General features: G+C 37.8%; 1 protein-coding gene across 4 annotated transcripts; it reads left to right on the top strand.

Annotated features, from left to right (window-relative positions):
* Positions 1 to 801: 801 nt before the first annotated feature.
* On the top strand, positions 802 to 21,673 carry nAChRalpha6 (nicotinic acetylcholine receptor alpha6). Of its 4 annotated transcripts, XM_067266553.1 has the most exons (9): positions 802 to 936; positions 10,019 to 10,063; positions 11,316 to 11,425; positions 11,891 to 12,147; positions 12,219 to 12,413; positions 17,266 to 17,352; positions 17,535 to 17,621; positions 19,904 to 20,013; positions 20,146 to 21,673. In XM_067266553.1, the coding sequence occupies exons 3-9, from the start codon at positions 11,415 to 11,417 to the stop codon at positions 20,596 to 20,598; spliced, it is 1,200 nt and encodes a 399-aa protein (XP_067122654.1). In that variant the 5' UTR covers positions 802 to 936; positions 10,019 to 10,063; positions 11,316 to 11,414; the 3' UTR covers positions 20,599 to 21,673. The 4 variants fall into 4 exon arrangements, with proteins under 4 accessions (XP_067122654.1, XP_067122651.1, XP_067122652.1 ...); XM_067266550.1 differs by lacking the exons at positions 802 to 936; positions 10,019 to 10,063; positions 17,266 to 17,352 and adding an exon at positions 10,208 to 10,227; XM_067266551.1 differs by lacking the exons at positions 802 to 936; positions 10,019 to 10,063; positions 17,535 to 17,621 and adding an exon at positions 10,208 to 10,227.
* The last annotated feature ends 1,297 nt before the right edge of the window (positions 21,674 to 22,970 follow it).

Here is a 22,970-nt window from a genome sequence, read left to right as displayed (position 1 = left end):
ATATGGCGTCGTAGAGACGCCACAACACGCGATCCTTTCTGTTTTTTTTCGAGTTTACAGAATTTTTTATCGTGTGTTCGGGGAATCAGAAAAGAAAATCCAACAGTTCAAACTTAAGAGTATTGTATTGACTTTCACGTTTGTAATCTTTCAGAGAATTTATTAACCCCACAGCATCTTCATCTTTTGAATATTTAACTAAAATATTTGTAAAAAAACTACAAGAAAAAACCGTTCTTCTGTTGGAAAACGATGGATCTTTGCACGCAACGAAAACACGTTTTCATTTTTACATAATGTCCACCTTAAAAAAAGGAGACTAACTCTATATTTATATAATTTTTCTTATAAAATCGAAGTTTTAGCGACGGAAAATCTTTCTTTTTTTATTATAAATAAATGTGATTTTGATGTACCGCACTCAGATATGGATTTTTATATTTAAAATATATTTTGAAAATGTTCAAATCTCGATACTCCCTCATTTTTCGCTCTAACATTACTCTCTCCCCAGCATCATTCCTTCATTGTATGTCGTTGCTGCTTATTTGAAACAGCATCGGCATCATGATGCGGTTTCGGATTCCTCAATCTTCTAAGGTACATTCCATTGGTACAGACTGGTACAGAACACTTTGAATGTCAAACTAAGCCAGGCTGTTTCGCGGTTGCCCCGACAACTCTTAAATATTTATAATCCAAAAGGAATTAGTGAGCGTAAGAGTTGTAAAGAGCATGATTCGCGATGGAAGGGGGTGTTAGGTGAGATGTAATGAATGTCTGGATATTTTTTCAGAGTCCAAGCAAGGTCCGCACGAGAAAAGACTGCTCAACAAACTGCTGAACGACTACAACGTGCTGGAAAGACCCGTAGCCAACGAGTCCGAGCCTCTACTACTCAGCTTCGGCTTAACGCTTCAGCAAATAATTGATGTGGTAAGTACTCTTTCCGTCCGTTCGTTCGTCCGACTAATAGACCACGCGAAACTAAGTGAGTCGCGCCGATTGTGTTGAAAAAGGATGCGAAAATGATTCTCGATTCTCTTCCTCTTCTTTAAAATACCCCGTCTTTTGTTAATCTCGTGAATTTCCTAGAGATGTCAATTCCAGATTCTTGGAGGAAGAACTTGAGAAGCAAAGTGGAAGAGGAAGAAAAGAATCATTTGGCAGATCCTCCGAGATCTCATGAAAAGTCGAATGTTATTGCAGAGAATGGTCTGCTTCTTTTCCGCCATCACCCGGCTTTAATTTTTGAGTTAATTTCTACCTCTTATGAAAGAAACCATCGATTTTTCTCCTCATTATCTGGTAGAAAATTCGTGGAGAAAATGAAACAAAAATATTTTCCATTTCGCTTCCGTTAAATCCATTCTAAGATATACGATTTCAGAAATGATACGAAAGAGAAGACGAAGCGCGTGCAACATCCGACATCCGTGGGAACGTCGAAGGATAATTAACAACATGCCACCCGCTCGACGACCGACATCCAGGTCAACTGGTTCTCTCCACCTTCTTACCACGTGCCAGAATGAACGAGGAATTTATTGGTCTGAGAATTCTTTGGCGGATAATCCGATGTTTCGACGTTGGACATTTACACGAAGGAGCGGGAAAATATTTTCGTTTTATCCACTTTTCTGCCAGAGAGATGACCGTTGAGTTTGGGAAAATGTGCGCGAACGTGAACGTGAACTCTTCCTAAATCCAAATTTTGAATTAATTTTTATATTTCTCTCGATATATTTGCTGATTCGAGCCAAATTAAGCAGCAACTAATCAGAAGTTGCACTCGATTCTTCCTACTTCATCACATATTTCACTCCATTTTCGTATGCAGAATTTTTCTATTTTCACTCGGAATATAAATTAAAACGATAAAAAACGAAAACACCATCCATTTTCATTAAAAAACACTCGTAAAAATTATTTAATTGCTTAAAATTTACCGCAACGAAAGTTTTTGGTTAAACAATTCAGCTGAAAGTTACGGCTCTAGCAATATTCTTTTCGATCTTCACGCTGATTGGTCGAAGCGAAACGTTTAACCAATCGGTGCTGCGGACGATCGACGTCATTCGAATAGTCTCGCTCACAATAAAACAACGCGACCAAAAACATTTTATTGAAGATTTTTATGTCAAAATTCTTCAAAAGATGTTAATTTTTCGGCTTAAAACTTTATATTATTTGAATAATAATTTGTGATTTTATTCAGAAAGTTACAAAATTGCAAAAAAATCGGAAATTTTGAAGTATTTTCTGCATTTTTTCCTGTTATACTTTGCTGAAATTCGAGGTGGATGAAGAGGAGAAATTCTTGAGGGATTTAAAAATATTCCGTAACATTAAAAATCAATTGATTAACATAATCTTCTGTGGATTTCTCCATTGATTTCTGCCTGGATCTTATAAAAAGATCAATATGTTTAATGGGTCGCGTTTGTCAATATTTTTTCCATCCGATCATCCATCATCAAGGTTCTTTTTTGAATATTTATTACCCATCAAAATAATATGGAGAGATGTTAAACACTATCATCAAATTTCATTCTCTTTTACGTGACAACAAGTGTAAACTGAGTTAGAAAAATATAGAAAGTTAACAAATAAATATGCAAAACATTGAGTTTTTAAGAAATGGCTACTTTCTATTATGGAGATTTTCAAATTATTTTAATGATCTTTAGTTTCTGAAGATATCAAGCAAGAAATTAACGTTTTCGAGATCACAAAACTGCCATTTACAGAATGTTTTAAAGATTGAGTGCCACGTCTGTGATGTTTTCTAGATGAGTTATCTCTCTCGATCTCTCTTTGCGTGCCATATCAGAACATCCTGACTTCGGCGAGCACCTGGCACAGGTTAATGAGTGGTTAGTAACGCGCCAAGGTGTATCCTGAGAAAGTTACATCCAGAGTGGTTCCCCGTTGCCTTCTCTAGAACGAGGCGTTACGCAAGGGGAAAAAATGCCTTCCAGAGGTCTTGTAAGGGAAACTGGCTCCTATTCAGGTGTTACTGATAGAGAGAAAACCCGGAAAACTCCACATGGCCAACCCGTCAGAGCGTGGCGCGAAGCCGCGACCGAACTCCCAGTGTTTAATGACAGAACCGCTCGGCCAGTAGTCGGCACGAGTTATCTCTAAAAGTATAATAAAAAGAACTCATCTGTACTTTTGATTGGATTGATTGATGCAGCACGTAGACGATCTGCCGAGGAAGGGGTGCCTCCTGAAGGATTTTTATGTAAAACTGACCTCATTTAGGTGTTAGAAAGTAAAGAAAATCAGGAAAACTCGGATTTAGTCAGGCACGAATCCACGACTAGTATTTAGTGGTATTATCCACTCAGCCATTCATAAACTCGACCGTGAAAAGTACCATCGTTGCTCATTAATCCAGTTGATACCGGGCGTATATCAAATATTTTTTCTTCTTTTTTATAATTGAAAAACACATACTAACGATCACTAGCCTTTAAATCATTTAAAGGGTTTCCACCAGTGGCCGAGTGGATAAAAACCACCGAACACTGGTCATGGGTTTGCGTCTGACTAACGGGTTGCCTCACGGAGTTTTCCGTGTTTTTTACATTTGTAATACATAAGTAGGGGCTAGTTTCCTTTAGAAAGTCCTCTCGGAAGGCACCCTCTTTCGGCAGATCTCTGACGTGTCGCGTTGACGTGTACAAATAAATCTAACCGTTCGTGAAGCGTGTTGCAAAAGGTTTCAACGTCTCTTGGCATTGTTGAGGGAGCTAAATACGGTGATTTTCAGCACATAACCAACGAAATCCTCACCGTTTACTGTTTTATAACGTGTAAACTTACGTTTTTCAGATAATGTATTCATTTGCTGAAATCTTATGAAATTCTGAGGAACACAAACTGTGCCACTCATGTTATGTCATGTGTTACTTCAGCACGAATTGGATGAGGTTTCAAGTTATATAATGATTCTCTTTTCTGATCCTTTTGTTAAATAATGTCTCAAGAATATATCCATGAATTATTTATTACGTTACTGTTTTGAATGCAATTTGCATAAGAAACGAATTCATCTTGGAAGAGATTGTTACATTGTTATTCACAGCTTCCTATAAGGATTTTCTTATATAAAAATATCATATTGTTGTATTATATATTATATCGTCAGCTCTAAGATAATGAATTGCCAAATTTTATTCAAGTTTAAATCGTACGAAGAACATACTCTTATGGACGCCATATTGAAAACTTAATATTGTGAATCGCATATTGTTTGCTTGTATATGGCAGATCGACACGAGGGCGAACTACCGAGGTGAGATACCTCCCGAGGGGTAAGCATTCCCCTCAAGATGGATTTTCTATAGGAAACTGATCCCTATTTAAGTGTTATAAACGCGAAGAAAACCGAGAAAGCTTCACGTGGCCATCTCGTTGGTGAGGCGCGAATCCACGACCAACTGTTTTGTAATTTTTTTCCACTTGGCTACTGGTGGGTTCCCGCATATTGTTATCATTCTAAAAATTTAAATAAAAAAATCAAGATAAAATTCTCAGAAAATATAATTAAGAATATGAAAGTATACTGTAAAGAATGTAACAATGCTGTCTTAAAAAGCTTGTTCTATGCCCCGAAATGGATTGGATTGACGAGAGAAGGCAACACATGGGCGTTGTTTTCCAGAAATCACCTTTTGTCTCTAATTAGGTGTTAGACACGTGAAGAAAGTCCGGGAAATTCCACGTTGGGAGGCGCGAACCCACGACCAATTAAACAATATTCAGGAACTTTATAAAGATGCTGTGTTCAACAGCTTGTTTTACGTCTACAAAATGACGAAAGCTAATTGCGCTGCAATTTGAAAAAAAAAATGTAGACGTATAAATTCTCACTTTCGTCCGTCCGTCTGTCCGTCTTTACTTAATCTCGAGAATGACAACAGAGAATTAAAGCTAAGACTAAGTATGGAATGCTTGGAGGCAGTAAGTCCCGATTAACTATATATAAACTTCCGATTTTAAACAGAAGTCAGATTTTAATTCAATAATTTTTCCCTCAGCGGAGTTAAATACATGACCGGCACGACTCATTTGTTATCAGGAGAAGTATAACGCAAGCCACTACTAATTTAAGGTGGAGAGCATATATATTTTAAATTAAATAAATTTAAATAAATATGATTAAAAACTGCAGCCCGGAATTGTGACTATGTCACAATAAATAATACGTTTCTTATACGTCACTTTTTCTAAAGTAGAAAATAAAAACAAATCAACAATTGAGATTTTTAGTTTGGTGCCGAGCCAGAAGCTGTGAAAAAAAAAACAAAAAATTGACGTCAGCGAAGATAAAAATGTAGAAAGGAAAAAGAACGTAGAACATTTTAAAATGCCATGAATATTATTTCAATATTAGAAAGTGGAAAAGAGCATTTTTAAATTTTATGTATCATATCAAAAATAATTCTGTTAAGTCCTTCAACGCGAGAAATCAAAGTTTCCCTCCGAACGATTTTCAACTTATCTTAAGGATGGGGAAACAAATTGCTTTTGACAGCCACGTGATCCAGAAAGTAGTATCTTCTCTCCCCTCCATTTCCAGCGCATGCAGTGGATACAGAAAACATTGGCGAGTCAATCTGATAAGTCAAAAGTTAGTGGAGCTGCCATTCAGAAATATAGCAGACATCCCATCTGGAATCATTCGAGAATTTAAATTCTCTCCAACAAGAAGGCAATGGCGAGTTTATTTTAACTGAAAATAAAATGGGAAATTTACAAACCGCGCAATAAATTCACTCCCTTAAGATTTCGACTCCCGCTTCGTATCGATTTTGGATCCGTCCGTAAACAGACTAACTCTTTGAATAGGAATGAATGCTTGCAGCGTGCCGACGGGAAACAATGCGGAATTTCGTCTCCTATCGACGAGTAAAATAAAATTGAAATGACGTTTTTTTAATTAAAAAAGAAAAAAAAACGTTTACAAAAATGTCTTACAAAAACAAAATACCGAGATTTTCGTGGGTTTTTCGGTCCATCCTAAAGAGGATGAACCAAAAAACCACGAAACGTGGTTGCGAGACTAAGCTTAAACCACAAACATGGCCGCCAGATTGAGTTGAATGATGACGTATGAGTGAATTCGGGTGAAAACGGGGTAGTAACTTCCAGATCGAGTTAAAAATTCTACAAATTATCGTAAAAGTGATATTCTATACTAAACTGGCCCCTTATTTAGAAGCTAGGCAAGCGAATAGCATACCCGTGAGCACGCGAACCCACGACTTCAGTAGTGTTATCCGCTAGGCTACTGGTTGGCATGTTATATTTTGAACTTAGCTCTGAATAGATCTTTCAAGTTTGATTTAATTTTAGTGAAATCGTCACAGCTTCGATCACACATCTCTCGTATACTTGGCACGAGACGTTACCGCAGCTCAAGGCGATTCAATTTTAGTATACTTTTAAAAACTACGAATTTTTTCAGATTTGTTGCCATATTTAAGGAGAAAATTAAATATTTTGAACGTTTTCTTTTTAAAATGAAAATTGGTGAGAGGTTGGATGCGGTGTAAGTGAGGTCGAACGGCGCCATCTGTCGCACAACATTCGAAATTCTGTTTACTAGGCTAACGATAAGCATATTATTAAAATTATCACTCGATATCCTTCAGTAAATATTGAATATTTTTAAATATAATTATTTGGCTTTAAATATTCGAATTTTTTTAAATTTATGAAGGTAAAGTTTTGTGGAAACGTTTTACTGCTTTGTATCGGTGTTGACAGGCATTTAAGTATACAAAAGTGAGGATAGGAGGGTGAAGTAGCTTAAAAATCGATCATCTTCATCATAATTGATAAAGAAATTTGATTAGATGCTACGCATCACTCGATAGATCCAAGTACAATGAGGAGTCGAAGAGGTGTTTTGGCATTGTTAACTCGATAAGCGATCTCGTAATTGTAACATTCACATTTATCTACCAAATTTTGTCGAAATTTAATAAGATTTTAAACGAGAGAAAAATTCTGCCAACGAGAATTGGATGAAAGAAGGAAGAAGCTGGATAAATATCAGCTTCTTCCTATTCCAGAAGCATCTTTGGATTGAACATCGTTGTTTAAAGTGGAATAATTAGATTAAAAGAGGAAGAAGACGTAAACATATTCGGAAAATAGGAAAATCTCAAACAAATTAAGCAACGTTTTATGTGAAAGCTGAATAAAAGAGACTCGCTGATTTTCCACATCATAAAAGTGATAGGAGGAGAAGTAAAAGACGGGTGAGGGAGGAAATAGAATGGGGTAAAAACGTATATAAAGGTTGAGAGAAGCGTCATTTACTATTTTAAACGTCTTCCTCTATTTCTATTCTATAAATAGGAAGAAAAGTCGCGTGAATAAAGTGAATAAGTTTCACTCCATCCCTATCGACAGTATTGATAAGATGGAGTTTAAAAAATGAGGATGGTGGGATGCGGGGAAAGATAGGGTAAGATGAGCGGAATTGATTACTGTACACCACCATAAAATGAGGTAAGATGAGAGAAACGTTTGAAAAATATAATAGTGTGGCCCCTTTTTAGGGCCCTTCCATAAAAAAACCGCCGTCGTTGTTAAGTTTACGGTACTTAAAATGTCTTCATTTGTTTTTTTAAAAAAGTGTCATTCTGTTACGAGTTACGTCATTTAATGAACAGTTACGAAAATTTCAATTCAATTTTTTTCAATAAAATCAGGTAAAGTATTCTTTTTAATGTGGAAATAAATTTTCATTTTATAATTATTATTTTCAATAAACGGAACCATTATTTATAATCGATTTTTGAGAATTAAACGACGGTCTAGAAATTGCTGACGACAGAATTGCTACGTCTTTTTCTCCTTTTCTCCATTGAAAATTGCTGATTGTGAGCAGTTGGAAGCGATACGATCGCAAGGAAATACAAAATTTTAATGAATAATTCACATTTAACGATATAATTTCTTAATTTCATGGTCCTAAAATGTGTTACGCATCTCGTTTTCCCCGTTTTTCCCCGCTTTCCCCTGTTTTCCTAGCGCGGATGTCCGGGATGAGATTTCCTCACGTGATGGACCTCTACGTTAATAAATAATTTTTCTAGAGTTCTAGAAAGGTGCGAGACAATATAAAAAGTCTTCACTTCGTTTAAAGAACTCTCCCCGTGTTAAAGAGCTAATTTTATAACTTAATTAATTATCAGATTGCGTAGGGAGATGACTCGGTATCAATCGCAGAAAAACCGGAACTTGTCATCCCACGCGCTTGCGAGTGATACGCCGTCGTCGCTAAATATAGAGGGAACGGACGATGATAGATCGCGACTCGGTAATAAAACCTCGTGGGCCATCTGACGTCATTCTTTCGTGGCTAGAGACGTGTGACTCGAACGGAAATTCCCCGAGGGACCAATGAGAAGCGAGTTTCTAAAGAAGATTTCCGCTGAAAGCCGGTGGTTTCTCTTCCCCCCCAAATCTTTCTTCCACCAGTCCTTTTTTTCCTTCCTCCACGAGGTTTTACCGTACGATGCCCAAAGGGCAGATTTCGATTCGCTCTCCCTCGTCGGTGCCTAAAAGTAGACGCGTTATTGGGACCGGGGCAGAGGAAAAATTCGATTGAATGGAGAATTTGCCTCGGGAGGTTATGTAACCGGAAGTTACGTTTTAACACATTTCCTGTCACGTTTTATTTGTGACTAAAAGCGTTTAGATGGACGGTCTACGTCACTGATGGAAAGAGGTGCTTCTTAATGGATGCTGCAACCGTCTTCTTATCTGTTTCTTACAAACGTTTGTAGATGGATTTAGCTAATCCTTGATCTTTAATCCTGAAATAAAGATATCAGAAGTTTTATTCAAATCCCGATTAAAAAATCAACAGAGCATCTTACATACTTTTCGGATGCTGATCTCCCACATCCTTCTTATCCAAACTGTTCTTTTAACCCTCAGAAAAAAAATTATTGGATTTATCTGATTTTTCATCGATTCTAAAACTTCAGACGTCACAAATATTAGACCATCGTGTGGGCTAATAATTTTTATTTCTAGATAAAATTTATATTATGAGTTCAAAGAAGGAGAGATTACGATAAAGTGTGTAGCTCTGTCTCATTTCTTATCTGTAGAAAATGAAATAAAATGGAGTAAGTATTTTGCTTATTTACTATATTAAATATAAATAAATAAATAAATATATATATATATATATATATATATATACATATTCTGTTAATATGTGAAAGAAAATATACCATTCTGTACTTAATCTTTAAGAAATTTCTCATTTTATATTAAAATATACCGAAAATATGGTATATAAAACGAAGAAAAATACATGACATAATACACGAGTCTTTCCAATAAGGTTCTCTGTCCTGAGACCTATTATGACGTAAATTTATAGCGATATAAACAGCATTCCCTAAATGATAACACGTCAACACGAACCTTGATCCAAATTCCTATAATTTTCTTATTTATCTTCAGAGACAAACGTCAAACGAAATTTTGGATACAATTCTCTAGTGATTGGCCCCTTTGCAACATCCATAAACGTAACGTATCCTTGTCTATAATGAGATGTGAAATATTTTCTTCTTCTTTTATTCTTCTCCCTCATAAAAAAAAGTCAGGATATAATACAGAACAAAATCTAAAAATAAATAAACAAAATTAATTTTCGACAGTTTCTTTTCTCCATTTTTGAGTTTTCACGCGAGCAGCAAAGCCTTAAAATAAGGTAGAAGACGAATTTTTATAGGGAAGATGGCCTACAGTTTGATGACGTCTTCGTCTCTTAGTGCACCCTCCTGAAGAAGCAAGCGGGTCAGAGGTCAGATGACGTGGGAACAAAACGAATTTTTCCTCCGCCTCTCGGTTTCTTAAGAGTAAATTAAGAATTAAAATTAAGGCCAAGTGCCGTAAATTAAAAAAAAAAGAGTAGTATACCGGCTGACCAATAGGGAAATGTTTGTTATGTGGTTTTTTGTCTTCCGTTTAGGATGAAAAGAATCAAATAATAATAACAAATATATGGTTAAATCTGGTGAGTACCGCAACTGTTTATGGCACAAGATATGTCCCCCTCCCAGCCTCCTTCCCTCCTCCTCTTTTTTTCATCTGAATGGAAATGATTTTTCTTCTTTGCTTTCGTTTTCTCTTTAGGACGAAAAGAACCAACAAATAATAACAAATATCTGGTTAAAATTGGTAAGTTAAAGCTAAAATATTGATTAAAAAGTGAAATCTAGAGGATAAAAGATGTTTCCCCCGATTAAAAACCTCTAAAAAATAACCTAAAAAGTATATATATATATATACATGTATATATAAATTATGATTTAAAAATTAAAAAAAATTAATAAAAAATACTTCTAATAAAAAAATCCCCTGTAAAAATAACCAAATTTAAAACAAAACTAAAGCAAAACTAAAAAAAAAAATGTCTTAAACTCCAACTTTTATCCTCTACAACGCTTAAAATATCTGCATGAATTTTTGTTTCTTAAATTAAAAGATTAAAATCCAATTAATTTAATTAATAATATTTCCTTCCGGTTTTAAATATTTTAATTTATTTTATTTGATAAAACAAAACTGACCATTATGTCTAAAAAAAGAGAAAAAAAAAGTTTACTTTAAATCGTCTCGTAAATAAAATTTCATATACTTAAAACAGGAACTAAAAATTCGACGGGTGTGACTCTAAAATAAAACCTTGAATAACATTCGAATTTTAACATTCGTGACGTGTAAACTTTTCTAAAAAAAAGGAAAAAAAAAAACAAGCTCGAGACGTCCTCCAGTGTGGAAGCATCTATAATGTCAGTTGTGTTTCTCGCTCACCCCTCTCCCGCAGGCACCCCCCTGCTCTTTTGTTGTATCCGCATGTTTCAACACTATCTAAACTCCTCCTCCTCTTCCTCATCCTCCTCGCTCTCCCTGGCATGCTTCTCTTCGTTCCCTTGCATATTTTTCATATATTTCTATTTTAAAATCAAAGTAAATTTAAAGTGCTATTTTCTTAAAAACCTAAACTTAAAGCCAGAATATCAAAAATAATTTTAAAAAAAATTTTAATCCCTCGCATCCCGCCGACAGTTGCGCGCGCCGCTTCTCTTCCGCCGCTTTCGCGCGCGCGCCCGCACTCTTCTCTTCCTCCTCATCCGTGGTTCGGATGTTGCAACTGTGGCTGGTGAGCAAAAAACGGAATGGGCGGCCGAGAGAAGCGACTCGGAGCCACCTGTCGGCGGGAACGGCAAAACGTCACACCCGAATTAACTGGCTCTCGCACGTAGGAATGGGTAGATATCAACCTACGATGGAATGCCTCGGAGTACGGCGGCGTCAAGGACCTGAGAATTCCTCCCAGTCGGCTTTGGAAACCAGACGTGTTGATGTACAACAGGTGAATGATTTTTTCTCTATCCCCTGCCAAAGTACGAAACGCCGTCTGCTGATCGTCATGTTGAAATTCGCATCCATCACCGCGTGTGCCTCCATATTAAATGCGGGAGTTTCTTACTTTGGTGGCACTTTCCTCCATGGTCGGAAAGAAATTCAGGAACCGTAAGCGGAGAGCCAAACCCTTGTGACGTAGTCTTTCTTCTTAATACCGCAAACACAGTTCAGTGCACGCGCGTTACTCTAACACCCACCCAAAAGGTAGGGGTGATTCAATGTATTTTCTTAGATTTCGGTACAAACTGATCATTCTAAAATCCTGCAAAGTGGAAACACTAACCTCACGAATCGGCTCCCACCCCCCGTGCTAAAGATCCCGATTCGAATCCCCGATCTCGAACGAGTTCCGAAATTTTTTTCCGTCCGTAATTGATCATTTGAACGAGTGCTGAACCCGTGACTTTTCCAGCGCGGATGAGAAGATTGATGGTACGTATCCCACCAACGTCGTGGTGCGTAACAACGGAAGTTGTACCTACATACCTCCGGGAATCTTCAAAAGCACGTGCAAAATCGACATTACCTGGTTTCCTTTCGATGATCAGATGTGCCAAATGAAATTTGGATCATGGACCTACGATGGAAACCAGATAGATCTCAGGTTAGCCAGCGAAGACGGCGGAGACCTTTCGACGTACATCATCAATGGCGAATGGGATCTCATCGGTAAGGTGGAAACACTCGAAGAGTTTGAAGTCTCGAACCCGGATCCAATCTAACCCCCCTTTGTATTTCAGGGTTACCGGGAATTCGAAATGTAATATACTACGCATGTTGTCCGGAGCCTTATGTAGACATCACATTCACCATTCATATTCGTCGAAGGACGTTGTATTACGGATTCAATCTTATCATCCCCTGCGTTCTAATCTCTTCGATGACGTTACTGGGCTTCACACTGCCACCCGACTCTGGGGAAAAACTCACTTTAGGTAAGTGGTTCCTCCCCACGAACCGCGCGTAACCCGTTTACCGTGTTATTTGCAGAAGGAAGGATCCCTTGTAGGAGCATGATCCCCCGTACTACGTTTCCAGAGAGACGACATCGCTCCTACAACGCATTGCTCCGTCAACTGAAGAATTAAACCAAAGGTACTGGTTCCATTGACGAGCGCGGAAGCGGATTTTTGATTGGTAGAGGGATCATTCACGTTTCTTCCTTCTAAGCAAATCTCTGCTGGCCTTTCAAGAAGATGCTGAAGAAGACTATGATCTTTGCACTATCCTGGGATTTTCATAAAAATATATTCTAGGTCTTAAAAGATTTGATGGCCGGATGACCAGAGCGGTTAATGCATCAGTCTACCTGTTTAAGGAGTTCCTGGTTCGAATCAGAGCTAGAACTCCCAAGAATTCTTAAAGGATGGAGTGTACAAGATGTGTCAGTCACCATTCTTCAATACTCAGCTTCCCCATAGAGGTCCTGGCCGAACCCACGATATCTATGGCTAAAAGTGGCCATCTTAGTGCCCATAAAACACCAAAAATATTCTTAAGGATCCAAGTAAAATCTAAAAGTATCCGTGACAAGTAATTCGAATCATTCTTTGTATTTTACGGAAATTTTTAGAAGTTGTAGCCGCTTCCGCGTCGTTTTGAGGGACCAGTATCCACCATTTAGATCCACGAATGAAAGTTTGTCGAATGGTTAAACTATTCGATGGACATTCATGCATGTATTTTTAATTATTTATTTATATTTCAATTATTTAACTAACGAAGCCATTGTAAACATTAACGAAATCTCTTCCCCTAGAATCTTTAGTGGTGAAATGTTTCATCTGATTGAAATGCACCACAGCTCGCTCTCTTCTGCTCCTCACGCTTATGAATTTCATATCCATAGACACAATTACAGGAACCTTACAAGAAACTAAATCTAAAAGCCATCATTAACATTAGATTGATAAAGTCACGCAGCACTTGGGTACTCTAACAAGATTGGGTGTTTCTGAGAGAATTTCTATGAAAAACTGGCGTTAAAAGCGAGAAAACTACACCTGACTAGCCCATTAGTGGGGAGCGAACTAGCGACTACCTACCAATATTCGGTGGTGTTAAGCGTGTTGCTAAATGGAAGAATGGACTGAAGAAGTAAAGAGGAAAACCCCGAATTATCTGGATCAAGTCGTTGTTTTCCGGAATAATATTTTCTGGATTCTTTTAAATGTGGATGCATGCACAATGCAAGAACGAATAGAAAAGAGTAATTCATGTGCGACTCCACATTCTTGAATAGATGTGAAGAAGAGAAAGAAGAAAAGGAAAAAGAGGAGAAAGAAGAGGAGGAAGAGGAAAAAAAATGAAACCATCAGATTTTCAAGTACAGTATATGGAAAAATACGAAAATATTTTAAAAATTGAATTATTAAATTTGACATGAAATAATGTATTGATAATCTATCTTTTCGAATTTGAATTATTCATATTTTTATTTTCACCATTAGTGAGGATAATTAAAAAGCTATTGTTTTGGAATTAGCATATATTTTAATGTATTATAAATTCTACAACTTAAAGTTTTTCCTTAATTCAAATTTAAAGTAAAACAAATTGATGATTCTTCTATAAATCATTAACATAGCTTCCAACATGAACAGAATTACATATTATAATACTTTTCAATCATTTTCAAAAGAAGAAACCTCGATATAATGTACAGTACTTGTTAATGCGAATTTGTAACTGGATGTGATGTAATTTACAGAACTCGAAACATAATTGGAAGCGGTGTAATGGGAAAATAAAGAAGAAACTTTGTATATAATTATTGCGAAGTAAATCTACAAACAAATTGAAAGAGAAAAACAATGCGATTTAATTAATTAAACAGGCGATTGAGGGCGTTATGTGTTATTCAATAAACTGAATTAAATCATAGATTATAGCATATTCTGTTCTCCAGACATATTACAAACACAAGTATAATCCTGTATCAAAAGTAATAAACAATCATCAAATACGATCTTACTAGGAAGAAACACATTGGACTTTCAAAGAATAGTTGCAGCCAGGAAATATATTAGGATAGTTCTAGTAAGGAGATGTATTGAACTTGCGATGGAGTTTCTAGCAAGGAAGCATGTTGCACTCACGAAGGAGTAGCTTTAGCAAAGAAGCATGCTGCAATCACGAAGGAGTAGCTCTAGCAAAGAAGCATGCTGCACTCACGAAGGAGTAGTTCTAGCAAAGAAGCATGTTGCATTCACGAAGGAGTAGTTCTAGCAAAGAAGCATGCTGCACTCACGAAGGAGTAGCTCTAGCAAAGAAGCATGTTGCACTCACGAAGGCGTTGCTCTAGCAAAGAAGCATGTTGCACTCACGAAGGAGTAGCTCTAGCAAAGAAGCATGCTGCAATCACGAAGGAGTAGCTCTAGCAAGAAAACATGTTGCACTCACGAAGGAGTAGCTCTAGCAAAGAAGCATGCTGCACTACGAAGGAGTAGCTCTAGCAAAGAAGCATGTTGCACTACAAAGGAGTAGCTCTAGCAAAAAAGCATGTTGCACTCACGAAGGAGTAGCTCTAGCAAAGAAGCATGCTGCACTCACGAAGGAGTAGCTCTAGCAAAAAAGAATATTAAATTAAATTCATCAAAGAATAATTCCAGAAAGAAAAATAAGGAAATTATGTAACGATGAAGCGATATTCAAAGAAGGAATTCGTCAAAATAATTTAGAAAGGATTTTGATCGAAAAGAAAACAAACAGCGTTATTCTTCGTAAAAAGAAGATTCTTAATACTGACAAATTATAGAGCAAAAATTCTAATTATACGAATGTTACAGATGTAAATTACAACAATACAGCAATAGATTTTATTACAATAACATAAACCATTGTAAAGATTCAGATATCCTTCATCTTGGTAGAGGACCTTTCGTATTAGTAACAAGACCAAAATATTTCAATTAAATTACGAACAAAACTCTTGATTTTGCAGCTTTATTTTCCATTTTTAAACAGGATTTATTATCATCTAACAAATAGCATGACTGTTTGAAGGGTTTTAGTGTATAGAAACACGTGGAAAATCTGCCAAAGGGATACCTCACAGCTATGGGAAACTGGACTTTAATTAGGTGTTAGGCACGTGAATAAACCCGGAAAATGTCAAGAAGGTACCTCCCAGGAGGAGCTTCTATGAAAAACTGGCCTTTATTTAAGTGTTTTTCGGAGAAAATCCGGAAAACCCCACGCTATTGAAGCGCAAACCCACGACTAATTACGAATATTCTACGGTATTATCCACTAGGCAAATGGCGTGTATTTAGTGTTAATTCATTGATGCACGAAATAACGTATTACGTTTGGTAAATTCTGCTTAATTCCAGGTTTGGAACCGTAGAAGTTCCTACCAAAAATTCCATCTGTATAATTCTTTATACAATTCTTCTATATGTTGGCAATTCACTTTTTTTTCCAAGAAATGCGGTGATTCAACTGAAACCACAACAAAAGAGAGCATTACATTCAGATGTTTATGAGTACCATTCTACAGAAAGTGGATCTTTTTAATGCAAAGTACAGCACGAATCATCTCGTGCATTTAAAGTAGTCGTTTCTAACCAGTGGGTAGCATCGCTCGCTGTCAACTTAACACGAGGATACGAGAGATACTTGCAAATTAGTTAGACATAAATTCAAAAAATTCAATTGTATTTATTCTTAGAAAAACAAGTAAATGAGATGTGGAAGTGGAACAAAGTTTCCAAAGCTGTGTTAAGAGCAAAATATAAAAAAAAAGAAGTAAGACGAAAAAAAATCGAACGTGATTTTTGTAACTATCATCGTTTTGTTGAAAATCAATCTGCCATACGTCACAGAAACTGGGGAGTTTTATCACTTGGAAACAGCAACGTTCTTGTTTATTCGGTCTAAAAGTTTTTTTTCTGAACACTCGCATCGCTTGTTCTCATCTGGTAACAGTTTTGGAGTGGATCGTCTTCCATTTTACTTCCATTTAGAGAAAATATGGATGATGTCATAAATACAACAGAGTAAATATAAGCGGAAGTGACGCTTTACTGTTTACAATGGCATTTTAACGATGATATTGATTAATATAATTGAGAAAAATAAATATATATATATATATATATATTAATATATAAATGTATATATAACCAGCACTTTCCACGTGACCTTTTCGTGGTAACTGTATTAGTGACGTCGAATTAACACATGCCAGTCTTTACATGCTTACCTCTTTGGGGTGTTACACGCATTTAGTAACTTTTCAATTATGACATTGTCACGTGTTTCCAATTAACAAGTTAATAATTAAGTGTGAAAACACGTATGGAAATCGAACCCCTGATTATGTTGTCAGAGGTGCTGATTCTTTCTTTTTCCGGATGCGGGGAAGTGCTGGTTAGACTATGAATGTCGAGAGTTGTCTTCCACGTGGACGGGAAAAGTCACGTAGAGGAAACAATCGGCGAAAGAGCGCACGCGTGACGTAGTCACGCGTGCACTCACACTTCTGATGCGTGTGGCTTGTTTCACCGGTGTCGAGGTAAGTAAAGAAAGCGGCCGGGACGAACATTGCCTAGATTGGGAGGCCGCAGGGGGGGAGAAGTTATTTATCCACTGATCTAGATAGACGGTGGAGACTTTCCACGGGACTTTCGGGTATTATAATTCGATACTAAATTCCGCCTCCCCACTCCGTCCCGCCCGCTCACTAGTCGGCGGTTTGGGGGTAGAGTGGAGGAAGAGGAAGATCTAGGCAGTGTGTCCCTGAACTTTTCATCATTCTGACATGATTGTACTTGTCGTCCATAGGGGTAACCATCCTGCTCTCTCTGACGGTGTTTATGCTGCAGTTGGCTGAAGCCATGCCACCGACATCAGATGCTGTGTCCATCATAGGTGCGGACAGTAGACACAGTATATCCATGTTTTAAACGAAAAAAAAAATAAAAAAAAGTGCATGGGATGGAACAGAGTAGTTGAGACTATGGTGTAGATGTTTTTTTCTTTAACAGACAGGAACGAGAGACTTTATAATATTGCACTCCTCCCTAATTATCGCACGGTTTGTCCGTTCACAGGGATCACCATTCTTCTGTCCTTGACTGTGTTTAATCTGCTGGTCACAGACACCCTTCCGGTGACCTCTGATGCAGTTGCCATAATAGGTGCGAACAAAATAAATAATAGATAACTACACTGATGCGCTCTCTCTCTATCTCTCTCTCGACACGTATTCTTTTATACTTAGAATCTTAAATGTAAAAAAAAAAAATATGATGACTCGAGGCAGGACTGAGCTACTTTTCCTCCAAGAGAGCGATTTTTATGCAGGAGTCACCGACTGTTCGCTATATAACGCACCTAGCTTAAACGCGTCCCTCCTACTTATCCCTTTTTGTTAGTATTTATACGTTACTTTCGCCACGTTGCTTGTTTTATGTTCTTGCACCTCACCCACGTTTGGCCCAGGCTGGCCCCCCTTTGACCTCTCGTCTAAAAATCCTGCCGCGCGAGAAAACAGAAAGTACGTCTGTCGTCCTGCTCTGACCCGGTTCCGTGACCTCCTAAATAGAAAAAAAAAAGAAAAAAAACAGATAAATAAATAAAAATTCGAATACCCGCTTCCATTTTCCGGTTGGCCTACCGGAAGGTTCGATATCGGAAGTTACGAAAGCGCTACGTCAGCGTGACGGAACTTCCGCATTTCGTAATTTCTGACATCATCGAGTACTCGAAGAATTAGGAGGCCACGGACCCGTGCTTAACTCGAGTAGATCTATCTCTTTCTATCTTTTTAAAATTCAATTTTGTTTTTCTTAACTTACAAATTCCAAAAATTAACGTTTTACCCTGTGTTAGACACTGTGTTTTTTGGAGTACGAAGACAACAGAAAAATTTAAAGCCCCCCATAACCGGATTGGCAACCCGTCTAAGGTTTTAAGATGACATCTATAGTGGATTTATGTATACTGTATTTATTATATGTGTATACATTTACTGTCAGTCAGGCCGTTCCCGCTGGTGAGTTGCAACCGCTAGTTCCGAAAATTTACGACCCTACACGAGAAGTTTCGATTATTTTCTGGTGGCAGACAGAAGAAAAAAAAACACGACTTTTCCTATTGGTTTAAACGTACACAATGCCGGACGACCTACTTTTTAGGACGAAGGACACGCGTCACGCAGCGGGGACGGTGACGTAACACAATAAAAAAAATATGGACATTTGTCAAAATTCCATTACTCTTCGATGACGGATGCTTTCATCCCCCCTACTCGTCGGCGACGAAACTCACTTCCGGGAACGGCCGTGTGCAAATTTCCTATATTTCCCTGCATAAACAGTGACGTCACTTTAAAATTTGCATGAATGGAATGAAAAAAAATAAATAAATTTAATGATAATAAAGCATGCCGTATTGCACAGGCGCTTCTTTGTGTGTTGCGCACCTTTTAGATGCATGTCCACACCGAACACTTGCACATATTGTTTCTTGTATGTCGTGAATTTGCAGTCCTGCCGCTGTAATAGTCTGTCGTCAACCATTTTTTTTTTAAATACCAAACTCTTATAAATATTCTATGTGCAGAATTTGTTTTTTTGTTTTAGTATTTTAGTTGTTTACTTGTGAGTGGTAAGTACCTTAAGTTACGTAACTTAATTAAAGAAAAAACACGAGCTTACCTATTCCAATTTTTAATTAGAAATGTGGAAGAGGTATCGATTACATACGTTTACACCTTTTCTTATTTTTAGTTTTGATTTATCAGTTTTTTATTGTAGTCCGTTTGTTTTTTATTTCTTAATTTATGTCATACTTTTACACATCGTGCATTTCGTGATTTACGTCTTCCATTATTTGTTTTTTCGAAGGGTTCGTCTGCTGTTCTGTTGGCTTCTTCTTCGCACCCTTCTCGAGCAAACGCCTCGCCAGAAGGGAGATTTCGTCACACAACACCCGTCCACGTGATTGCAGAAAACGTTTCCACCCCTTAAACGTCTCATCACGGTGGCCATTTATAAGAAAATTGAATTTATAAACTGTAAAAGTGATGCGGAAGGGAGCATCAAAGAATCTTATTCATCGGCACAATAACGGGTACAGAAGCAATCCGTTGGTGGATTCTATATCTTGCTGATGCAACACGTTTTCGGTTATCCAGTTATCCGATAAAGCGGGTGTAGTGGTAAGCAGAAAATTCGTTCGATCCGAGGATTTCAAAAATGGGTCTTTCATTCGTTGTTGTAACGATCTACGGGCGTTCTATCGAAGCGAACAGAACGACAGACGGATGATTTTCGTTTCTTTTTTTACTGCACGTTTAAGTGTTCTTTCCCTCTTGAGTTATATATATATATTTTTAGTGCACATAGTTAAGTAATTTAAAGAAAAAATAAAGGAGATGACCATTCGGAATTCTATATTATCCTCTGTTGTATTCCAGGCACCTACTTTGCTTGCATCATGATAATGGTAGCCTTTTCTGTGGTAATGACCGTGGTAGTGTTGAATTATCATCACAGAAGTTCCGAAACGCACGATATGCCACAGTATGTGAGTATCGTTGGATGTTTAGAGGTGCTTAATTGAATGTGGAGATGAAGGAACGGCGCCGTAAAGTCGCCTAGTAGATAAATGATATTTATATAATATATATATATATATATTTAATGTTTTTTTTGCTAGGTGAAAACCATCTTTCTTATCTGGTTGCCGTGGATACTGAGAATGGACAGACCTGGCAGGAAGATAACTAGAAAACAGTTATTTATGTCGACGAAGATGAAAGAATTGGAACTGAAGGAAAGATCTTCGCGAAGTCTGTTAGCTAACGTTTTGGATATAGACGACGATTTTCGCCAACCAAATAGTACGGGTGGATATATTCACATGCCGGGCGGGGAAGACGCATCTACTCTGCACACGTGCATCAGAGCGCAAAGAGAACTGAGTTGCATCCTGAAGGAATTGAGGTACATCACCACTCGAATGCGAAACGAAGACGAAGTGAACGACGTGATTGCCGAATGGAAATTCGCAGCCATGGTCGTCGATCGAGTGTGCCTCATTCTCTTTTCAGCATTCACCATCATATCTACGTGCGTCTGTCTGTTTTCGGCGCCGCATCTCATAGCCTAGATACATCACCGAAGCCAACTAGCAGCAGTCTCTACCCCTAGACCTATACCACAGACTGAGAGCTTAGTGGCATTCTCCACGAGTCGAATCTACCTACTCGTGCCAAAAACAAAAAAAAAAAAAAAAATAATAATAATACCGAATCGGCTAGACGACTCACAACGCGCAGAAGTCTGCCAAAGATCTTTCATATCATAGTTACATTATTATTATTATTATTATTATTATCGACCACAGAGTGTTGGCTCAATAATCGAGGTTGATTACAATAGAACCGGTTTCGATCCTTTTTTCTAGAATTTTAGCGATTCCGTGCAGTTTACAATGATATACCTTCTCTTGCTCAAAGCTACCTTCTATCTTTCTTCTCGTTAAGGAGTCGTAGATCCGAGAGAAACCAAAAAACAAAATGTTTGGGCCAATCATTTCGCACGAAATTTCTCATATCTGGCCACGGACGATAGGATCTAGGCGAAGATTTTTCGCCACCTTTACTCGTGCCAAAAGTATGCCTTTATCGAAGCATACCACTTCAATCTTCCATAATACTCTTTAACTATTAGTTACATTTTATCGGAAGGGATCGGTAGAATTCATTTCCTTCTCCTAGATAGAAAAACAGCCGTCGAGACTCTTACCTTTATTTTCATTCTTTTACTAGACGAGTCAAAATATCGTAGAGCAGTCGTTTCGGTTACTATGCAAGATGGCGGATGCGGAGCGAGAGGAACGAGTAGACCTTAGACTCTTAGAAAATGCAGACGTCGGATCCGTAAATGATCAAAAATATACTGATACGGCTTATTATTATCAGCTCCGATAGAGGTAGATCCGTTCCCCGTACGTTTTTCCATCTAAATTTTAAGGACAATCCCGACTTGGTCGCAGCCTCTGGCTGATCAAACACGTAAACTGCCTAATCATTTGCTCAGCTCTTCATTCAGAGAATAATTCTTCAAGAGGTCTCTCGAAAGTCGATTCTCTAGCGAAATGTCTTAAAAGTTATGTCTTAGTGGACGAAATAAGTTCGGAATGTACGATAATAAGGTAACGAATAAACCGAGTCTTTTATAAATCGTTTGTTTTTTGCCTCCATTCTTTCTTATGTATCCCCTGGTTCCACCTTATGACTGGATTACTAGTTTAGCGAAGGAGTGTGGTGTAGCTAGAGAGCGTTTAATTAATTACGTTTTTTTCGGTCCGACGGCTCGTCACAAGGAAGATGGCGCTATCGCTATCGCTAGATGGCGCTACTCTGCTAGCGAGACATGTAGCGCCACCTGCTCTATCAGAGAGCTACATAGCGCTACCTACTCTACTAGAGAGCAAAGTAGCGCCATCTAGCAGTAGCCATCTGTAACTCAGGTTTTTTTCTACGGGACCCGTTCCAAAAATGTTCTAGCATTCGATTAAGGAGAGCGGGCAGTTGGCCAAAGCGCCGATCAAAAGAAAACATTCCTCGACGACATTATTTTTAAAATAGCTGGCAGATGGCGCCAAACGTATCGAGGAAATGGAAAAATTCCGATCTGAAAAATGCGACTGCACTCCCGTTATTGGTTCCTAACGACCGGACGGGGTAACACGTCGAAAGACTCCCTTTCGGCCATTTCCTCGGAAACAAATCCACTCCAACATCCACCCCTGGAGTAGCTGGGGTGGAAGAATCATTTTCTCGGATCGTTTGTCTAGCAAACGATACCCGTTCGACGATTGTTGGATATTGTAGTAAAGACTCTCCCGCCATGCCAATATTGTGTTTCCACAATGCCATCGACTGCACAAAGAAGTGTATGAGTTTTATCCAAAAAGAAAAGAGAGAAAATCTTTACGTAAGAAACGATGTACAATAATGCACATGATAATGGCATCCGAGATTGTGTACTCTACGAATGGAGACACTTAAAACGCCTTTTGTATACCACGATTTAGAAGATTGCCGAACAGTTACCCAGTAGGAAAAGAAAACACAAAGTAATGCGGAAAATAGTATCGTTAGTATTTTCCAAAATGGATTTATCCTTTTGCTCTTTCGTGTAATGCGGTGAAGGCGAACTACAGCCATAAAGAATACACGAGTAAATCAGTTTTGTTGGGGATATAAGTTATAAAAACGAATTAAGATGATGAATGAAGATGAAATTTATCATTTAGAATACCTTCGTGGCACGTTATTAATAATTAAACGATATTCTCTCACCTTTCCAGCTTCGATTCACTCCTTTGGTGAGATGATGCGAGAGAAGAAAGTGATGGCTTTTGAAGATCTTTGAGAAGAATTGCTGGAAGATAACGATTTAATTAATGAGAAACTTGAAAGTCGTTCGGTTTAATCGGTAATTTTATGCAGAAATTATAAAATTCGACTCGAA

This window comes from Centruroides vittatus, unplaced genomic scaffold, assembly GCF_030686945.1.
Source record: "Centruroides vittatus isolate TY-2023 unplaced genomic scaffold, ASM3068694v2 contig_2747, whole genome shotgun sequence".
NCBI lineage: Eukaryota > Metazoa > Arthropoda > Arachnida > Scorpiones > Buthidae > Centruroides > Centruroides vittatus.
This window is presented reverse-complemented; position numbering and strand designations above follow the sequence as displayed.

Bases quoted from the DNA above. Each gene is read 5' to 3' on its own strand.
- nAChRalpha6 (XM_067266553.1), top strand. The intron at 17,353-17,534 runs GTGCGGACAGTA...GTCCGTTCACAG, and splicing joins AGATGCTGTGTCCATCATAG to GGATCACCATTCTTCTGTCC. The intron at 20,014-20,145 runs GTGAGTATCGTT...TTTTTTTGCTAG, and splicing joins CGCACGATATGCCACAGTAT to GTGAAAACCATCTTTCTTAT.